At 36.4% G+C, this 20059-nt stretch overlaps 2 protein-coding genes across 4 annotated transcripts; one reads left to right on the top strand and one right to left on the bottom strand.

Moving 5' to 3' along the window:
• The first annotated feature begins 683 nt into the window (after positions 1-683).
• LOC116345254 (INO80 complex subunit C) lies at positions 684-2671 on the top strand. The gene is made up of 4 exons (XM_031774474.1): positions 684-915; positions 979-1361; positions 1434-2203; positions 2290-2671. The coding sequence occupies exons 3-4, from the start codon at positions 2059-2061 to the stop codon at positions 2487-2489; spliced, it is 345 nt and encodes a 114-aa protein (XP_031630334.1). The 5' UTR covers positions 684-915; positions 979-1361; positions 1434-2058; the 3' UTR covers positions 2490-2671.
• A 231-nt stretch (positions 2672-2902) lies between these two features.
• LOC116345442 (vacuolar protein sorting-associated protein 13D) lies at positions 2903-19954 on the bottom strand. 3 transcript variants are annotated; one of them, XM_031774820.1, is made up of 17 exons: positions 19890-19954; positions 18748-18838; positions 18263-18651; positions 17947-18137; positions 17256-17864; positions 16750-17067; positions 14747-16680; positions 14520-14656; positions 14113-14250; positions 13341-14043; positions 13067-13252; positions 7052-12953; positions 6807-6985; positions 4449-6727; positions 3934-4150; positions 3709-3856; positions 2903-3625 (listed from the first exon to the last, which is right to left on the bottom strand). In XM_031774820.1, exons 3-17 carry the CDS (start codon positions 18357-18359, stop codon positions 3554-3556), a joined length of 13110 nt encoding a protein of 4369 aa, XP_031630680.1. In that variant the 5' UTR covers positions 18360-18651; positions 18748-18838; positions 19890-19954; the 3' UTR covers positions 2903-3553. The 3 variants fall into 3 exon arrangements, with proteins under 3 accessions (XP_031630680.1, XP_031630682.1, XP_031630681.1); XM_031774822.1 differs by having other exon boundaries at positions 14113-14214; XM_031774821.1 differs by lacking the exon at positions 19890-19954 and adding an exon at positions 19540-19680.
• Between the last annotated feature and the right edge of the window lie 105 nt (positions 19955-20059).

Raw genomic sequence — 20059 nt, 5'->3', positions numbered from 1 at the left:
AAAAGATTTGCACCCATCAGCAAGTCAAATAATAACTTTTTTTGTCACATCTCTATTCTCTATCTCTTTCGCTGTCTTTTGCTCAGTTCAAGACCTTTTGTATTGTGATTATCATATCTTTATTTCAACATTTGTTCGCATCACTTTTATGTTATTTTCTTTATTTACACATTTCATGTATTTTCGCTACAAAATTTGTACAATAAAAAAAAGCATAAATTCCTATAACAATGCGAATCGAAGAGATAGTTTTCATGCAAAACTATTATCATAAATAGTTTCTCATAATTCATTTTTATTCGCATAATGAACATTTCAAATCATAATCAGTTAGTTCATTCTATTTGATTATATGAACATAAGCGATTTAGAATTATATGTGCTCTTATTTTCATTGCACAAACTTTGCAGAAATATGTCTATCAAATGGAAATTGAATTGGATTTTTTTAGTAACCAAGAAAAAAAATGCGGCATCGTTCCATATCAACTTTCAAAGAAAACGCGTAAACAAATTCTATGCAATTGCATTTGAGGAATCTACGTCATTCACTACGCAAAAAAACCCATCAAATTCACAACGTTTTTTATTCTACTACTACATCGTACGCTGACATTTTCGTGTGTCAAAGCAGCTAGTATAATATAAACAGAGCTGTTATATTAATGGTGCTATGTGCATTTCAAAGAATCGTGTTATCGATCAAAATGGGTCAGCATTCTCTTCTTTAGTTGAATCACACCACCATTTTATATTTGACAAACACAGAGATCAACAAGAATTCACATGATTAATTGTAATGTTTACTGCAAAAATCAACAAGTTCCGGTGACACAAGGGAAAACGTAAAAAAACGTCTTTATGAAAAATTGTTCGGCAATCGTGAAGAAGACATGAAGCCTCTGAATGATAAATGTAGGTTTAATATCATCCGAGATTAAGTCATTTACTTTATTTATCATCGATTTTCAAAAACAGATTCCACAAATTCAATGTGACCTGAAAGAAAATATCATCGAGAATATTGAAGGAAAATCTTAAAACCGAACAACATCTTTCATTGACACCGTCCATTTCATATGACAAAGTGCACTCAATAACTCAATGTCATTTTGAATTTTATTTCAACAGATTCTGAAAAAAATTCTCATTAGAATATGCCAATCAATATTTTGAAGAAGGATTCATTTTGCAAGCGATTTAACATCTATTGGCCATACAACAAGTGAACGATTTATCGTGAAGCATGCGTGCATTGCCAAAATGTCAAAAGAGTCTGAAAACAAGAGTTTCGGAACAGTAACAACCAAATGGGCTTGACATCTTAAGAAATTTGGCAATTTTGGAGGAGCCGCTTTGATGTCTGTCTTTGATGTTATCATAACTCTTAAATGCTCTTGAAATAAATTTATCCAATCGAATTTTTATTTCAGTTTGTTTTTGTCGGGACAACGGGAATTGACATTCAACATATTGAATAAGATTACAGGGCCGCACAGATCGAAGACATCCTCAGCAATTTAATACAGCAGCTACATCCAATTAACTGAAGTAAATCGCCAACATTTTCAACACAAAATGGCAAATTCCGTAAAATCTCGTATCATCGGATGTAATAACTAGTGATAAAATTTACAAAGGACCACAATTGGTACTGTTTGTATTTCCCATCATTAGTACATCTTGTCAGTACCTTGTTACTGTTAGACTGTGAAATAATAACCGATAATACCACACTGAATCCAAACAATTTGTGGCTTCATCAATAATTTGGTACCTTCTTTCTTACCTTCAATTAAATGTAGAATAATTAAAACGGCGAAAGCAAATGTTTGCTTATGTACAGATAACTTTTTCAGTTTCAAAGAAAACGCGTAAACAATCAATTAACAGAATAAACCCATCAAATTCACTACGTTATTTAATCTACTACTACATCGTACGCTGGCATTTTCGTCTGTCAAACAAGCAATTTTGTTTTAATATAAACAGAACCTGAATCTACCGATATTGAAACTTTTTCCAAAATTTTCTTTGAGGAATTGAAAATAAAATAAAATGGTTGAACCAAGTACATTTCCAGTATTCAAAAAAGCAACACTCGAAGACAATTCCATTGGAAATAAAAAGCGAGCATGGAAATCACTAAAACAGATATTAGCCACCGAACGAACACTGCAATGGCCTGAAAGTGCTGTTACATGTAAGTTGAAAATATTGCCAGAAAAATTCGAATAAAATTCAATTTACTAACATACATTTCATTTTTTTTTATCCATTCGAAATTAGATTCATCAATAAATGCTCCGCCATCATTTTTACCAGCCAAAAAATATTCTGACATCTCTGGCTTAATCGCTCCGTATACAGACTCACAGAGTAAACTACATTTTCACAATTCTGAAGAGTTTGTTACCGTCAGAAATTTACCAAGCGATCTTACGGCCGGTTATTTGGCACTTAGAGGTTGTAGCAGCATTGTTGGATAGTTTTTTTTATGTTTATACAGCCGATTTTCATATTATAATATAAAATTGCACTCGAAGCCATATTGGCAAACAACAATAAATGTATGACCATAGTTTTAAGTAATTTTCATCAAATAAATTTGGTATTCGGTGTAAATAACACAGAATCTGTCAAATAAATATTTCAAATTGAAAACTTATAATTACAATTGACTTTTAGTATTAGCATAGAGTGTCTTTAGAACACTGTTTTGACCTCCCTTCATCGATATATTTTAATCAATCTAGAATATACCATATAGTACTCTAGGAATCCCGCGAAGAGCTTACCATGCCATGCCAAATAAGGTATAATGAACAAATATCACTGAAAATCATACGGTTCAAGCGAAAAGCAACTAAAATCGAACTCAAAATTGAATAAATCGAAATTGTTATTTTAAAAAAATTAATTTATTAAAATCGATTAATATTTTAGAAAACTATACCGTTGTACAATAATCATTGCAGAATGCACAAATTCAATTTGCATTGTCCATTTTACATTGCATTATATTTACAAAAATAGATTAATTTTGTGACATTTGTGTGTCATTTGGTTTGTCTTTTATATTCGATGAACGAACGTCAAGTTCGCTTCTTTTGCATTTTTAAATAAATATATTGGTTGTTCTCGACTGCCTTAGAAATTCCAATTTTAAAGTTGACAGACTCGATGAATTCGGCATTCAATTTCACATGCAATATATTTTTCAGTAAAATTTCTAATAAATAAGAGGAAATGTTTGCAGAGACTGTTTCTCATAGCAATATATGTGAGGAGGAGCACCGAGGAGCACAGATCTAAAATCATAATATTAATGTTTGCGTTTCTCCTCGCATTTATTCCTTTGATATACAGTCTCTGGATGTTTACAAGCCAAATATAGTGTGATCCATAAAAAATACTAAAAAAATCGTTAGGTTTAACATTGTTAAGAAAATTTCTATAAATATTGAGGGCGGGGCAGGGTAGGTATTATTGAAAATTGTTCGTAGCTTTTAAATCATCCAGAGGTCTAGCTCTCTTCCGTCACTCGAAATATTTAGGTATCGATCACAGTTTCATAGTTCAAGGTGAGTTCACGCTCATCGTAAACACTCTTCGCGTAGTTAATCTAAAATGAACGAGAAAAAGGTTTTCAAAATTAGTTGCATTTTCAAAAACAGTTCTTCTGTTCAAGAAAACAAAAATATTTACATGACGTGATGCCCTTTGCGCCATTTCCTCATTGCTACATCGAACTAGTGGCCGTTTTACGGCATCCTGTAAATTCAAGCATAGTTCAATGTAATGTTGACCACGTTTTGATTGACTTTTGTTGACTGGACGGCAAGACATCAATTCACTGTAAAAATAAAACAAAGCATTATTTTTTCATTCAATATATGTTGGGAAGTTGTTGGTTATTGATTATTGAAGTACCTCAAATGATATGACAAAATCACCGTTGTTGATTCTTCGTTGCGCGAAAATACCCAAATATTTTCGGATGACACCAAAAGCCGTAATTTGGAATCTCTTCCATCATAGAGACATGGTTCGTAGGCCATAAATTGTTCGTTAAAATTGCGTTTATTAATCAAGAAAAGGTACGATTGCCCGCGACTTTGCAACGATGAATATGGTGGTAGTAGTCCGCCTGGAAATATCAATTCAAATGCATTTTATCATTAATATCGATTTATCAGACAATATATTGAGCTGAATATTCATTTGAAATGAAACGAAATAGCACGCTATTTTTGATAAAACAATAGAAGTGATTGTTTTGGTTATAAAACACTTACGTTGGTACAATAATTATAACAATCACTTCTATTATTTTATCAAAAATAGCGTGCTATTTCTTTTCATTTCAAATGAATATTCAGCCCAATATATTGTCTGCGATTTATTAGAATTTGAATGGAACAATGTTATCGAAACAACATTTTTACCTGGTGCTCCTGTTACACATCTTGACAATCGTTTACGTTCGGGTAATGCACGATTTGAACTTTTGCTGGTTTCACGTACTGCATTTGCTGTTTCGGACGCTAAATCAAGAACGCCAATCACTGGTTTTGTTACAGTTCCCACAATACCTTTGCCCAGTCCCGAAATGAATCCTTGAAAACCATCATTTTGTGCACCAATGTATGTGTGCTTCACAATGCTTGTAACACCGCCAAGTAAGCCAAAACTAAGACCTTTGAAACCAGCCACCAAATGGTCACCCGTTGAACTTGAACCGCTTGGCATTTCAAGAATGCGTTGACGTGTTTCAGTATCTTGTTCATCGAGTACAACACGTCCCAAACCATCGGAAATGGTCTCCGTCAATTTGGCCGTTGAATTTGATATTCCATGTGTTACATTTTTCACCAATGATTTCACCGATCCTTCAAAAATCAGTCCAGACACACCTTCCGATAGATCGCTGGCAAATCCAAGTGGATTACCAAGGAAATCAACGCTACCGAGAATGAAGGCTGCTTGCCATTTCAATTGTTGTTTATAATGCGCTTTGATGGCACGCAAATACACTTCCAGCGTTTCGAAATGATGACGATCGGTGAATTTTTCAAAATCAATTACAGCATCTTCGAATTTAATCAGTGTCAATCCGAGACTTTTCTTAATTTCCAACAATTGCGGCATCAATTTTGATGCTGTAATCACAGACAATCGTATTTGACTTGGTACAATTTGTAAATCACCGAAATAGTAGCGTTTTGCATTTGCCGCTAGTATTTTTGTGGCAACACGATGTGCTTCATAATCGGATTCATCGGGTAATGTGTCATTTTGTGATTTTCCAAGTCCCAAAAACATTGCCAATCGCAGAATTAAACGTTCTTCCAAATAAATGGTAAGCGGTCGCAAGCTAAGCGTCAAATGTTCGAAAATGATGGCATTGGCATTTGGACTTGGCAATGATTTTACATTCAAATGCATCGCTGGCAATGGATGATTTTGTGTTTCTGAATTTCGTGTTGTAAACAGCATAACTGGGCACGGTGTTTCGAATAGATTATTATCGATTTGTATGTCGCCCACACTGAAATCCAATGATCGAATATTTGGCGTTGAAATTGCTTCGGTTAGAATATTTTCTAACGTTACAAAAGCCAATTCTTCGCACGGTTGTTTCGATACAATCGAAATGCCAATGCCTTTTGTCAATTTCACATTTACATAAAGTTCAGCTAAATCGTTTGTATTGACATTGGTTGCCGTCGAATGGGATTGTGTCATACGATTCTCTGATGATAAAATATTTGAAACATGTTTCCACGTTGGATCGAGTGCCAATGAAACGGGTTCAGTTGATTTTACATCTCTGATGCGAATATTTTTTATCGGTCCATCCATTCCAATGGAAACGGATAAGAATCCAGAACCAGCACGTAATTTTTCGCGTCGTATCGATTGTTCGATTGGAACGAGACCATCTCGAATGAGATGCGTATCGCTAACAATCATTCCGAGCACCGCCTCACTTTCGGGTCGCAAACCAAATATGCCACCACGCACTTGTACACACATATTTGAATGTTCACACATTAAACGCCCTTCTTCCGTAAATTTCCATGTTTGTGTTGATCGTCTTTGTTTATTTACAGGTCGCACGACGAGTGGCACATAGTTTCTTGGTTGTGGTGCTTTTTCCAAATCTAATACTAGCCGATGAGTGGTATTTGTCTTTTTTCCAGGTTCAATTGGCGGTGAAGATCCTTCATGCTCCAGCTGACGATCTTGATTCATACGCCATAATTGTGATCGATTTCCTTGTTGCTTTTTAGCCAGATAGACACGACCATCGACCACGGTTAGAACTAATTCTTGACATTCAATGTCATAATCAGACCAGTCTTTGTCTGAACTACGGAAAGTTCCACTGAATGCAATGTAAATATAATTTTCATAGGTTAAATTGAATGATGTTCCCAATTCGTTCAATGAATAATTATGTGAAACGCCGCCTGGTGCTTCGATCACAAGGGACTGAATACCCATTGGTTCATCTAATGCATATGCCATTGATGAATGTGGCCTGATTATTGTACGCCAATGATTGCGCCCACCTGGTTGATAGAATTTGATCGCAACATTCGAATAGTTATCAAGACGTATTGGTGGTGGTAAAGCCTGCGCATCTCCAAATAACAAAAAATATGTTGCACCCTGTAGAACAATTTCCAAACGAAGAAAATGCATATCACCATTCATATTTCTGAAATGTGAAAGAGATAAAAATGAATTAAAATGTTGTTTCTCGTGAGAAACAAAAAAAAAAAAACAATGAATTTTACCTGATATTAATATATAGACTCTGTGTTTCATGAATTGGAACCGCTCCAGACCACATGCAACCATCAATATTCGGCAATCGCACACATAACTCTTGTTCTTTATCCAAACGAGGCCAATGGAATGGCAAATGACAACCGGGTACTGCTTCGATAAATGTATTTGGTGCTGATAGATCCATCTGAAATAAAATCAATTGATGACTCCAAATGAAATGCGAAGGTGTGTGATTTATTTTTTGATTTACCGATGAATTTGCGAAGCATTTCTGTGCAAATTGTAATTTATACGAGCTGCGATTATACAATTGAAATCGTGGTGAAAATGTTACAACTCTGGTCTTTGCATAGCGACCACGTCCGCATCGAACCTCCGTGCCAATGATGAATGTCTCATTGGAAATGCCCGATCGTAATTGTTGATGTATAATGTCTTTATGTAAATTGAATGGTTGACACCATGGTGGATTTGCACCATATCGTCGGCCCAATCGAACTGTTAGCGCCGGTGATGCGTCTGGATCAGTGAACGAAAACATTAACGGTGATACAAGTCGTGCCTGTTCATGTTCATCAAATTGTCCGGAACTCTCTTGTGAAACGCCCTCTTGACGGAATATCAATGGCAATCCGGTTCGATTAATCAACCAATATGGTGAACTAATTGTTATTTGTAGTCCAGAGCCCTTGATCATTTGAATGCTTGCACGTAATATCAATGGGCGACCTTTGGTATCGGTGAGTCGAATACGATAATCGGCCGAACCAATTGGTCCGCTTGGAATGATTATTTTCTCAGCGCCTGGATAACTGTCTAATGTAATAGTGATTTCCATTTGATTTTCCAAATCAACTTCATAAATGTTGGCCGTTTCAGATGGTGAGATGCGTCCCAATGTGTTGTTCGCCAAACGGAAAAGTAGATCGCACGGTAACAAATTGTGTAATCGAAGTGGTGGCAATAAAATAATCGAATGACCTGGAATTGTACCGGAGTCTTTCATTGGATATCCATCACGTTGAACGGCGACCAGAACACGGAAATGTTTATCACGACTCGATTTACATGTGCGAACCCATTGTTGAACTTCTAAACCTTCATCCATGTCACGCCAATAAATACTTCGTTCACAGAAAAATAGCCGTGATTCATTCGAATCGGATTTTTTCAACCATAAATCAACATTCGAGCTAATTTGACGTTCGGGCGTTTGGTATTTTGTTGAACCATCTGAACGTGATGATGTATCATTGGTTGTGTTCATGGATAATTGAGCAGTATTTGAAATGTTTTGCGTTGAAATCGGCACGACATACATGTGTGCATTTACATGACTCAATGGGACGCTGTATGTTTCGCCAACTTTTAAAATGGCTGTTATTGCATCGGGATAGTTTATTGTCTTCAGATGTTCCAATTTAATCAGCATATTACGATCCAATCGATTAATAACACGCAATGCCGAACGTACTGTTACCAGTTTTTGTGCTGAACCTTCCAACGATACGGAGAATACAATTCGGGCTCGTGGCAGCGATATAAATTCGGCCATTTCATGGCGTGAATAACGGAAGAAAACGCCAACTTTATCGATCGACACTGGACCAACTTCTGTCCATCCATCGATTCGCACACGAATTTGATGAAGTGTGAGCTTGTGCGAATCATGATGACGTTGTTTATTTGTTGGACCAAAAGTGAATGGAATAACAGCACCAGGTTCAACGGATATCCATTGTTGTTGATTTAATTTTCGACTAACAACGTCTGATGAACCTTCATTCGATGGACTTGTACCGGGCGCTGAAACAAATGTTGTAAATTGTAAATTTAATCCAGTTTCATTTTTCAACGCGAACGGAACAAATGGACTGCGACGTCGATAATTGATCAAACTCATTGATGTTGATGGGCTGCCATCGTTTGTTCCACTAGCACTGCCACTGCCATAGTAATCTTGCATCCAATTTTCATAGACCAAATTGAAAAGTTCAATGATCGTTGTGGTGATGTTCAATTTAAGTATATCATCACTGTTTATGAGTAAATGAAGTCGATTCGGTTGAATTGATGATGCACCAACGCTACAACTCCAATTCGATTCACATTTCCATGATTCAATTAACGGTTCCCATCCGCTTAGCACACGATTGTAATAATCACTAGCAAAAACCCCTTTCAAATATCCGACTTTGTAGCCGCTGCCCGATGTTGTTGGAACAAGCGATTCAGCTCGACTACTACCACCCGAACTGCTGCTGTTTATCATATTTTGATAATCGGTAAGTGAACCAAGCTCTTGTCGTCCTTCCAGTTCTGAAAATGACACCTCTAACAATGGTACATCTGCATCTTTACAATCATCAATCACACAAATCGATATACAACTCGCCCGAATCACAACGGCTTTAATATTCAATGCACTCTCTTGCATATGTATCGATTGCATTTTAACTGGTTCCGCATGTTGTGTTAACCATAATGCTGAATCGTCGAGAATGTTATTGCATAATTCTAATGCTTTGATGCAATCATCAACGGAAAATCCAAGAGCCGATAATTTAGCCACTAATACTTCATTCACTTGCTTTTGGTCACGGGATTGAGCGTTTTTCGTTTGATTTGGCAGCGATTCAAACATTTTAATAAACATTTTTACATCGTTGTATGACAAACGAATGCATAGCCGTTTCTGTAGTTGAATATCAAGCGTATTTTGTTTGACATCCATGTTAATGGTAATTGGGTCGATGATTGAAAGTGCTGTATCTTCTTCACAGCCTAAAATGCATGAAAACACTTCCAAATGATTAAGATTGATTGACATGACTTTGTTCACTTCAATTGGTCGATACGATAAAACGGTTGTACTCTTCAAAATAACGGCATTTGAATCCCATTGATCGGTCTTCTCCACAAATACCAATTCCGAATTTGTGATATTTAAAATCACTTCCATCTCACTGGCATTGATATTTGTTGTTGACGCTGCTATTGCGGCCGACATCGATGAACTTATTGGTTGTACTTTTAACGCATTATTTTGTGATGCTTCCAAATGTTCATCACAATCTTGGGACAAAAAGTCACGAACACATTCCATCCAATCCAAAATGGCCATTACACGCATATTATTCAATAAAATTGTGTATTTAGAATAGTCTTGTCGTTTGCGACTATGCACTTCAGCTTGGACCGAATCTTCGCCATTTGATTTGGTGCCCGTTGGTTGGAGAACAGTTGTGAATACATTCTTTACGATTGGCTGTTCGCCAAAACATTCACCATATTTGGCCGGTGTGAATCGTGTGTCGGTGACGAGAATCTCTTGCGATACCAAATCGATGTCTTGTGATCCATCGCTGAATTGATCGATTTTTAGCGATGATTTTATAAAATTAATACAGGCCAATGGCGCATCGGTTTCGTCTGGATCATACATTAAATTTGATAAACCACGTGATTTTGGCACTTGCAGACGTACTGACACATCCTGCAAATCCAATGTGATCGACATACTTGTCCATAATGATGATTCATGCAAATCGGTTCGCATGAAATTTTCCGTTGACAAACTAAAACGACTGTCGGTTATGTTCTGCGGCTGTACAACGTCCAAATCATCTAACGGTTCGCCGAGATTATTTTGCAAGAAACCACGTACCAATTGATATTGTTGAAGATTTAATACAGCTTCGAGACGTGACAATGTTCCTTGAACACTAAAATCGGGCACATTGTGACTGCGCCACGACTGTAAATTTCGTTCGACAATCAATTTTAAATGGCACTTATCGTTCAATAAACTAGCACCATTTTTGCATACAATATAACTGCCCATATCCATGCAAAGCGTATCATTAAAACCATATGTTTCATTCAGTCCAAAATCATCATTTTTCAAATGTCTTTCGCCGGCAAATAGATCCGTATTGACCAAATCGACCAGCATCACATCCAAAATTTCATCGGGCCCATTTACATCCTTTCGTACACTAATCACATTACTTGTATCCGATGCAAAATGAAAACTATTTCTTAGTGAAAACTCACCCAAATCGGCCACAATCACTTTGTTACTCTTTGCACTCAATGGCAATAAAATGATCGGCGAACCGGCTTTAATGGACAACGATAGTTGCATTGGTTTCTGTTGTAAATTACTTCTTGATTCGGACGATTTAATTTTTCGTATCAGATTTGGTGCTTGTAATCCTTGAAATTCATTGACAAACGTTTGAATTTCGGCTATAAAACGTTTTGTATGCACATATCGTACTGATGACATTTTTATTTTCAACAATGCTTCGGAATTCAATGTTGCCGATTCGGCAATACGTTTCGGTTCATCTCTTGAATAGGTGAAATTCAATGCTTCATTACCGCTGGTCAAAAAACGTTCACGATACAATGCTCCATGTACGGTTAAATCGAATAAAGACACACTGCCCAAGCGACCTTTCACCGTTTTCGCACCACTCGTTTTGGTCACCAAAAAATGAGCATTTGATACATTTGCTTTGGCCAATTCATAATCGGGCCGAACAAATACCAATGTCAATGAACGTACTGATACCTCTAAATCTGAATTGTCTTTTTTCGCTTCATTTGTGGTTGATTCAATGGTCGTATCGTGTTTTGCATCCAAATGATGTTCATCATCGGTTGTATCGGATAAAACGCCAAAAAAGTTTAAAAATGCAAACCAACTTTTCACCGAAACAATCAAATCCAAACTATTGAAATCAATTGAACTGGTCTGTCGCATTGAATTGTATTGCGTTGCAAAATTTGGACATTCTGGATCAACAATCAATGATGAGTACAACACAAGATTATCCTGTCGCATGCGTCGTTGTGGCGATGGTGGTGGTGTTTCTGGACAATTGGTTTTGTGTTGTTGTGATGCAGAAAACCAATTAAACGATTGTTGTGTGTTATTATTCGGGTGTAAATAGTTACTGAAACCAGCGCCGCTTTCCAAACGTTCGGGCAACGAACCGGTTAGTCCATCGTCTAGAAAATGTGGTCCGATTAAATTCGGACATGATCTGGATGAATATGCACTATTCGAACGTAGCTGTTGATTATCGGGTGATGATGACACCAACATTGCACGATGCTTTGAATCGGGTGATTGCAATAAGTCTTCCATTAGCAACGAACGTAGCGAAACTTGTAAATTTGTTTCGTACGTATTTGTTGTTTCATAGTTTACATTAAAATCACGAAAAACAATATCGATCAATGGATCATTCAATGCACTTTTCAATTGAATTATAAAAATTGGCAATTCAAATGCAACTTTTGGTTCAATCATTGTTTTCTTTTCATACGCAACGGCCGGTTGGAATAGACGTCGTTTGAATTTTGAATCGATTTCGAACGTTTCATTCGATAGCTCAAAATCGGACGATTGCTCAATTTCACGTTCTTTGATGGTTGATGGTACGACGTTTGGCGGTCTTGCCAAATCATTTGGAACTTTAAATAGATTTTCGGTTGTTTCCAACAATTGTTCGTACTGAACGCGTGACAATGATAAATTTAATGGTTTGATAACGCTGCCATTGATTTGAAGTAGTTCCTTTGAATCCACCGAGTCGACAAGCAAATCAATGCTTGGTGTTTCCAAGCAACGGACTATATTCACACGGATCGCTGTATCGTATAAAACTGGAACGGCATCCTCTTGGCATGAATAGAATTCTTCAGCACGTGGTAATGCCGATAAACGAATACTTTTGCGATTTCTTGTGTCCAATGAGTATGCGTTGATGTTACGAATATCCAAAATGTAGGTTTCAATGTGTCGATCGTCTCCGTCGCAATCATCGATGCCTGTATCATTCGATTTACATCTTATGTCCTCTTCGCTAAAGTACTCGTTCTTTTGGCCACTGTAATTATTGACCAAAGTTGTTGTTGATGCATCCATTAATAGCTCTTCATCGATGGTGAATATTTTTAAATCACATTCATTTGATTTTCGACGTGATAAGTGACGTTGTGGTGTATCTCGATTAAATTCCATGTCACTTGGTTGATTATTGGTCATCGAAATTTTACCCAAATGCACCACAAATACTTGGGGACTGCGACTTGATCGGGGGAGCACCAGTACTGGTGTGTCAAGAACGATATCCATTCTGCACATGCGTAGAATAAAAGAGAATTGTGAATTTTAAAATAATATTTTGACCAGAGCTGTACTATTTTTTTTTTAATTATAAAATTGAATCAACCGTATGTTGGTTCTTACCGAACATCAATCGATTTTGGTCCGGCTGAATTTGAAAATGAAATTGTTCGTTGTTTTCGCATGTGCTTTGGTGTTTGATGAATATCAACTGGTGCCTTCGGTGTGGCTGTTGGAATATCACGATTTGGTTGAACCAACCCAAGTGCCATGTCAGTTGCTTTATCTCGAATTGATCGTGCAAAATTTCTATAAGGCAGTTGTCAAAAAAAGAGAAGATGACAAAAGTCCATTATAACGTGTTCGTCATAAAATTTAAAAAAAAGGTTAAACTCACTTCAAATAATGTTTAAATTCGGTTGCACACCAGTTAAGCTCTTGCATAAAACGTGCACAATGTGTATACCAAACGGAAGCCATTCGAATGCGAATGGTAACCGTTGCACTTAAATTTCTTGTTACACAAAATGACAGAGCCTGTTGATCTTCCAGTGTAAACGCATGTTTTGTATGATGCGATGACATTCCGTATACCTCTTGTGTAAGTGAACTCAATAGATCGTGATTTGTCGGTGGGATAGGTGCTTCAGTTAATGGATCTTTACCAACTGAAAGTATACGTTGATGAGAAATTCCTTCGGGAGTTAAGTCAATCACTTGTAGTCCACCCAAGGAGCCTTCAACTCGAATATCGTTCCCTAATGTTGCATGAATTTTCGCTTCACTCATTGTAAATGTTCCCACTTTTCGTCCCACCATATATGTATCACGCATTACAGCACGTAATACAAGCACATTTAATCGATGAAAATCGAATGTTATTTCCGTGCGCATTGTCATTACATTGGCTGATGCATCCGAATTTATTTCTCTCTCCGACGTGGATTTTGGTTCAGTGTTTGATGGTGTACTTTCTACGGTTATTGGAGTTTCTCGTTTTAATTGATGTGCTTCAACATCGGCATGATGAACCTTTGATTCACGACGTGGAAATACACGATTCGCAAAACCCATCAGTTCAACAATCGTCTCTTGATTGGCTGTTGAAATAAAATAAGCATATTTGCGTATATTTCATTTTATGGAATTGAATTTAAGCAGAAAGTTACCAATTATATCCAAATTGTTGAACTGAATATTTGCAATTTGCAAATATTCACCATCGGACACTTCGGGTGTTACTAAAAGCACTTCAACGGTGATCAATGCATCTACATCATGAGTTGTAGACCAGTGTTCGGAATTAGCTTTTTATTTAATTTTTTTTTTATTGGATTGATAAAGCCATGCAAAATCAAGAGGTAAATGGCCAGATTTAAACATGAAAATAAAAGAAACATAAAAAAACATAAAACTAAACTGTAAATTTGGTGGAAAAAATATAATTAAAAAAATAAACGAAATCAAATTCATGTGAAAAAAGTAATCATCTGTGTAGAAAATAAACGAATGCTGACACAAATTAAAAGTAAAATAAGAAGAAAAAATCGTTGATTTTGAGAGAAGAATGTCTTACTTCGTTGCAGATTTGAAATGGCGCGCGAAATTGAATTCGGACTGTGTGGCCGACGATCAATCATTGGATCGGGCGATGCAGGTGAAATTGGTGAGCACGGTTCACTCTGTTTTAAACTTCCGGATATGCTGTCCATCCTGTAATTGAAAAAAAAAAATATAATTTCCAATGTTCACCACATTTCGTCTTAAAATTACTTTAGTCTGCCTTTCACCGAAATAACTTACCCAACATGACGATGACTTGCGATAAGTAACTCAAAATCGGGTCCAAATGATTGAATCGCATCGACCAAAAGCAACCCGTGCACGGATAATGTAACATTTATATCTTCTGGTCGCTTGCTAAATGCCGCCTTAACTCCAGTCACTTGCAGCTCGGCGATGCATCGACCCCTTGATTGTACTTCCAATGACATTTGATCGATTGAAAATTGTAGCATAAACAATTTCGACGCTTCATTTTCACTTTCAATTGATGTTCTATTCGATGGGCCACGTTGATTCGTTGCTTCCCCATCGATATTATCGCTATCACATTCCTCTGCAATCATTTCAGCCGTAAATGTATCTTCAATACTATCATTTGGTGTTCGATGTGGTGATTGAATATTTGACGATGATATAATATTAAGCATTGTTGTGATTGCTGTTATCTTTTGTTCATTAACATGTGCATTTAGTTTGGGCAATGTGCCGGCTATTGTTAAATTTGGATATTGTGGATCGTTTGTATGTACGGCACGACGTTCAACTTGTAATGAAATGCTGAATCGATCGAGAACATGAAGTGTTGATGAGCCTTTTGCACTGGCAAATAGCCAACGTTCATTGCTCTTGCATACCAGCACTTGTAAATCGGTTAAATCCATTTTATATCGATCATAAAGTTTTTCATGTAAAGAACGTTCGTTCAACGTGCTTCCTTCTAAATCGTACAAATTACCATTTGCCGTATCGTTACCATTGCTATTGTTTGAGTCTAATACATCACTAAGTGCTGAACATAATGTCGGCGAATCATTGCTTGCTTGCGATCCGGGTGGTGTTGAACACGGTGTTACGAACGCATCTTCATCTTCACTTTGTTCACGAAGCAGTGCATCAATTTCGCTATCATCTTTCTTATTTGCCGTTTGCGCCGCCACACCACCGAGCATCGAACAATTTGTTGTGTCCGTAAAATTGGTCAATTGCAATCGACCAAAATCGATAACAATCACTGTACTATTTTTAATTGCAAAATTTTCAACAAATATAATTTGCGGTGCAGATATATCAATTTCAAGTGTCCATGTTCTACGTTCGGTCACATCACCTTCAAGAATATTTTCCCAGTTTTTGATCAATTCGGCTTTGGTTTTGTTTTTCATTGCTTCAATTTTTTTACGTGTATTTATCATTTGATACGGTTTCATTACAAAATCAACGATCCATTTGATGGGCTCGATATTGTAAACGACATCAAGTGATTGTGTTTTGATTAATAGACGATAATCGGTATTGTGCGACAGCGGTTTTCGTTCGTAATTTAATTGAAATATTGGTTCGCTTATCAATCCAGCGAGACTGGCATTACTATTACTGTTGCTGCTATTTAAACCACCTATCAAGAAACTACCACGCGAACGTCGATTATGCGATACGGTTGTCGCATCTTCTTTTACTTGTGGCTTTATCAAATCGGGAAATTCAGAATTTTCCGTAATAAAATCCTTTAGCAATACGGAACCAAGCGATAGTCCAACAAAATGTGAACCGGATCGTGGCCGCGTTTCAACATCCAATAATAAATTTTGGAATTGAAGTTGTAACATTATTTTTTCCATGTTATTTTGACTGCTGCAAATATCTAAAACGCCTTTTTTTAATGTGAAATTAAACTTTCCGAAGACTGTGTCTCGTTTAAGCAATGAATTATCAACGGTGCCACTGGATAATGCATTTAAAATTTCATCTTCCAATTGATTTTGATCTTTTGGCTGAATTACATCGGTGGACGATATTGTTGAAATGACCAACGCATCAGTTGATTGTGGATCCGCTTGTGGGGTCTTGTACCAGCCCCACCATTGGGGAAACCATTGCAATAGCATTCCACGACCTTGATTATTTGTATCCACAGCATTCACGTCATCGTTTGGAATTCGGCTCATACACACCTAATGGAGAAAAAAAAAACATTAGAAAACTCAATGAATCTTTTCAAAAACAAAACAAAAACTATTTACCTCTCTTAAAAATTTCAATTCGTAATAGTCTCGTTCCTTTTCGATTTTATCTTTAAAATCTTTTTGTTCATTGCTAAGCGTTTCATTTGGATTAATAATTAATTTGGTATAAATATCTATGTAACGTAGATTTTCTTTGGTAATATTGCGTATGGAGTGACGCGGAACGATTTTAACGCCATTACATCGAGCTGCATACAACCACCATGCTTTGGGCGCCTCATGAACACTTTGCTCCGGTCGTAACAAACGAAATCGTCGATACTTTGATATATCATCTAACCCCCGAACACATTCCACCATTTGTTTGTATTGCCACTGAAATTCAATTAAAAAAAAAAAAACAAACAAAAATCAATCATAAAATTTCAATTTAAAGCGTCATTTTCTGTATTTAAATGATGAATCGATTGCTAAGTTTAGTTGCAGTAATAAAAGTGTCGTTTCTAGTGTGTTCAATGTCATAAGTAAGTGTGTGTGTGTCTATGCGTGTGGCGTTCACTTACATCGCTTAACGTAAGCTGAACTTCGTTTAGAATTAAATCACATGTGAGACGAGGTCGACTGCGTGTCCGAAGTGGCATTTCGCTGCGATCACGTTTAAAACGTGCTTGTGCACTAACCGGACTCACGATGTACTCGTGTTTTGTGGCGGTTTTCCATTGTTGAAAGTTTTGCACCAGCTCCTCGAACGTTGAATCGGCAAATCTTTCTTGATTGTTCAATGGTTGCCAATAGATTGACATTGATGTCAATTCAACTAATTTAAATGAGGCACTCGTTTGGTTCCATGACGACGAGAAACCAGCTATCCAATTTGAATCACAGCTTCGAGCTGACAACGAATCAATTGTAATGCCACAGGCAAAACGTTGATCATGCACCGTTATCGCCGCATCTTCATATCGAATATGGACATTTTTTATTTTAAGCTCCAAATTTTCAATAATATTTGTCGCCAACGATGTGCCGTAACTCAGCCATCCCGAATACGATGATGCATAATAACCACCTTCAAGGGCTGCTTCACGTTGTGCACGCCATTTTGCTTCCAAATTATCCAATCGGCTCAATTTGTAGTTGAGTTCAGCTTGTTCCTCAGCATCGGTATCCCACTGCAGAAAATTTAATTGGAAAAGAAAATGGTTTTGTTTTTACAGTAGTGAACAATTGAAACGATTGCATCAATTAATTTACCTCATCTAAATTGATTGGTCCAATAACTACGTATACATCTTCAACAATAATGCACCACGGTGCTGTACGAAATTGTCGCACAGGAATTTGCAATTTAATACGACCGACGGTTCCTTTGAGAGCTTGCAATGGCAAGCCCAAATTACGAAGTGCATCTTTACGTAGCGGCAAATTTTCCAATTCAACCTCACCTGAATTCAATTTCAACGAAATTCATATTTAATATTGATTTCACATTTATGTTATCTAGTTATTCTCCAATTAAACGAATAAAATACGTTTGAAAATAAGTTAATTAAAGAAGGCGCACGCTCACCTGATAACAAAGCAACCGACAACTGGGCTGTATTCAAATTGTGCACATATTTACCCAAGTAATTGTTCAATACCCAGGCAATGAGTTCTCTTAACATTGTTTAATTGGCGTTTAAGAGCCGAACTAGTTTTTTTTAGAGTGTTTGTGTTGATCTTGTTTTTTTTTTCTTCTTCTTCTTTTCTTATCAGAATTGATTTTTATGACTTTTAAATTGTTTTGAATAATGTTGTTGTTTTCAGTTGCACAAATGTCGTACATAAATACTGTATAAATTGTCTTTCATCGGATACAAAGCGTGTGCATTGCAAATACATTGTTTGGCATGCCACATTCAGTTCTCGGAAAATTCCGAGTCGTTTTTCGGCTGATGATTTGTTCGATGCGCAATTCTGATTAGATATGAAACACAAATAAATTAAGTTATGTCTCTTTCTATTTGGCCAATATATTGATTTGGATACAGTAACAAAATAGGCGATAGATACCGTTTGTAAAAAATCATCGATGTAATATATGACTGTTGATAGCTGCTGCATTGAATCATCACTCAGTCTTTATCATTGTAACTGCACTGAACTGAAAATCAAAAGAGAGAAATTTTTTTTGTCACAATTGCATTTCAATTTGCTTCTTTTTCGGGCCCATATCTTGTGTAACACACACTGACTTTCTCTTTGCCATTTGCAACAAATAATCAAAATAAACAAACACACCGACACATAATATCATGAATATCGAAATCCATTGACCAACGCGTGTGTTTCAAAGACTCACTAATTCTCGTCATTTGCCCATATTCAAAGTTTTCCTACAGCGCTCAATCACATATAATGACCATAACAAAAGGCACAAGAAAAACACATTGTATCGAATGTGCTTGCTTAAGTAAGAAATTTTATATGCTAATATCACGATATTTTTACTCTTTCTCTTCGATTCACTCACGCCGTTCATTGTGTGACAGTTATTTTCACATATCACAAGAATGGAATCAATGTTAAAGCAACAAAAAAAAAACCTTTGCACCTAATTACGAGCCGCAAATTCACTTAGCCAAAAGTGTTAGGTCATATTTCAAAGAAAAAGAACATTTTCTGTAATCTAGTTTCCTGAATAATATTTTCGTCATTGACTACAAATTACACTCTCTCATTTACAAATGAAACTACCAAACATTTTGCACTCAGTACAAAGTCAACAAATCACAAATTTACAATACATAAAAAAAATCAAAGTATAAACACTCAATTGTGATAATTTATTGAATTGTAATTTACTTTTGCATTTGCAATCACATTACGATGTCATTTGAATAATGATAAACATAGACCATCTTATGAAATAAAGACAAATAGAAAAAACCGTGTTTTCTTGAGAGAAAAAATATATCCGTGACTTGAATTACGACATCAAAACAATAAGAATGAGCCCGTTCGAATCTCTCGGAAATTTTATTATTCACTTATTTTAGTTTTGCACACACAATAAAAAAAATCCAACTATCATCATTTCGCTACATAGGTATGCACATAAAAACACATTCTCACACTCTTACACCGTGCACGAATGTTTGATGGCATTTTACTTTGCCGAACATTTGTTTATTGCCAAAAACTAAATATCGTACCCAAATGTGAATCATTTCGCGCTCGGTCTTTCTATTCCGTCTATTTTTGACTATGACCAAATCTATATGTCTAAACTTTGTTACTCAAATGGTAAATGGTGGAGCGCCAATATGATTTTTAGTACGAAATATCCAGAGCCACACATATGCGAATTGTCAAAGTAGTAATC

Source organism: Contarinia nasturtii, unplaced genomic scaffold (genome assembly GCF_009176525.2).
Source record: "Contarinia nasturtii isolate CC-2019 unplaced genomic scaffold, AAFC_CNas_1.1 Cnas_scaffold_1240, whole genome shotgun sequence".
NCBI lineage: Eukaryota > Metazoa > Arthropoda > Insecta > Diptera > Cecidomyiidae > Contarinia > Contarinia nasturtii.
The sequence above is the reverse complement of the archived record's forward strand: the minus strand, read 5'-3'. Positions and strand labels throughout refer to the sequence as shown.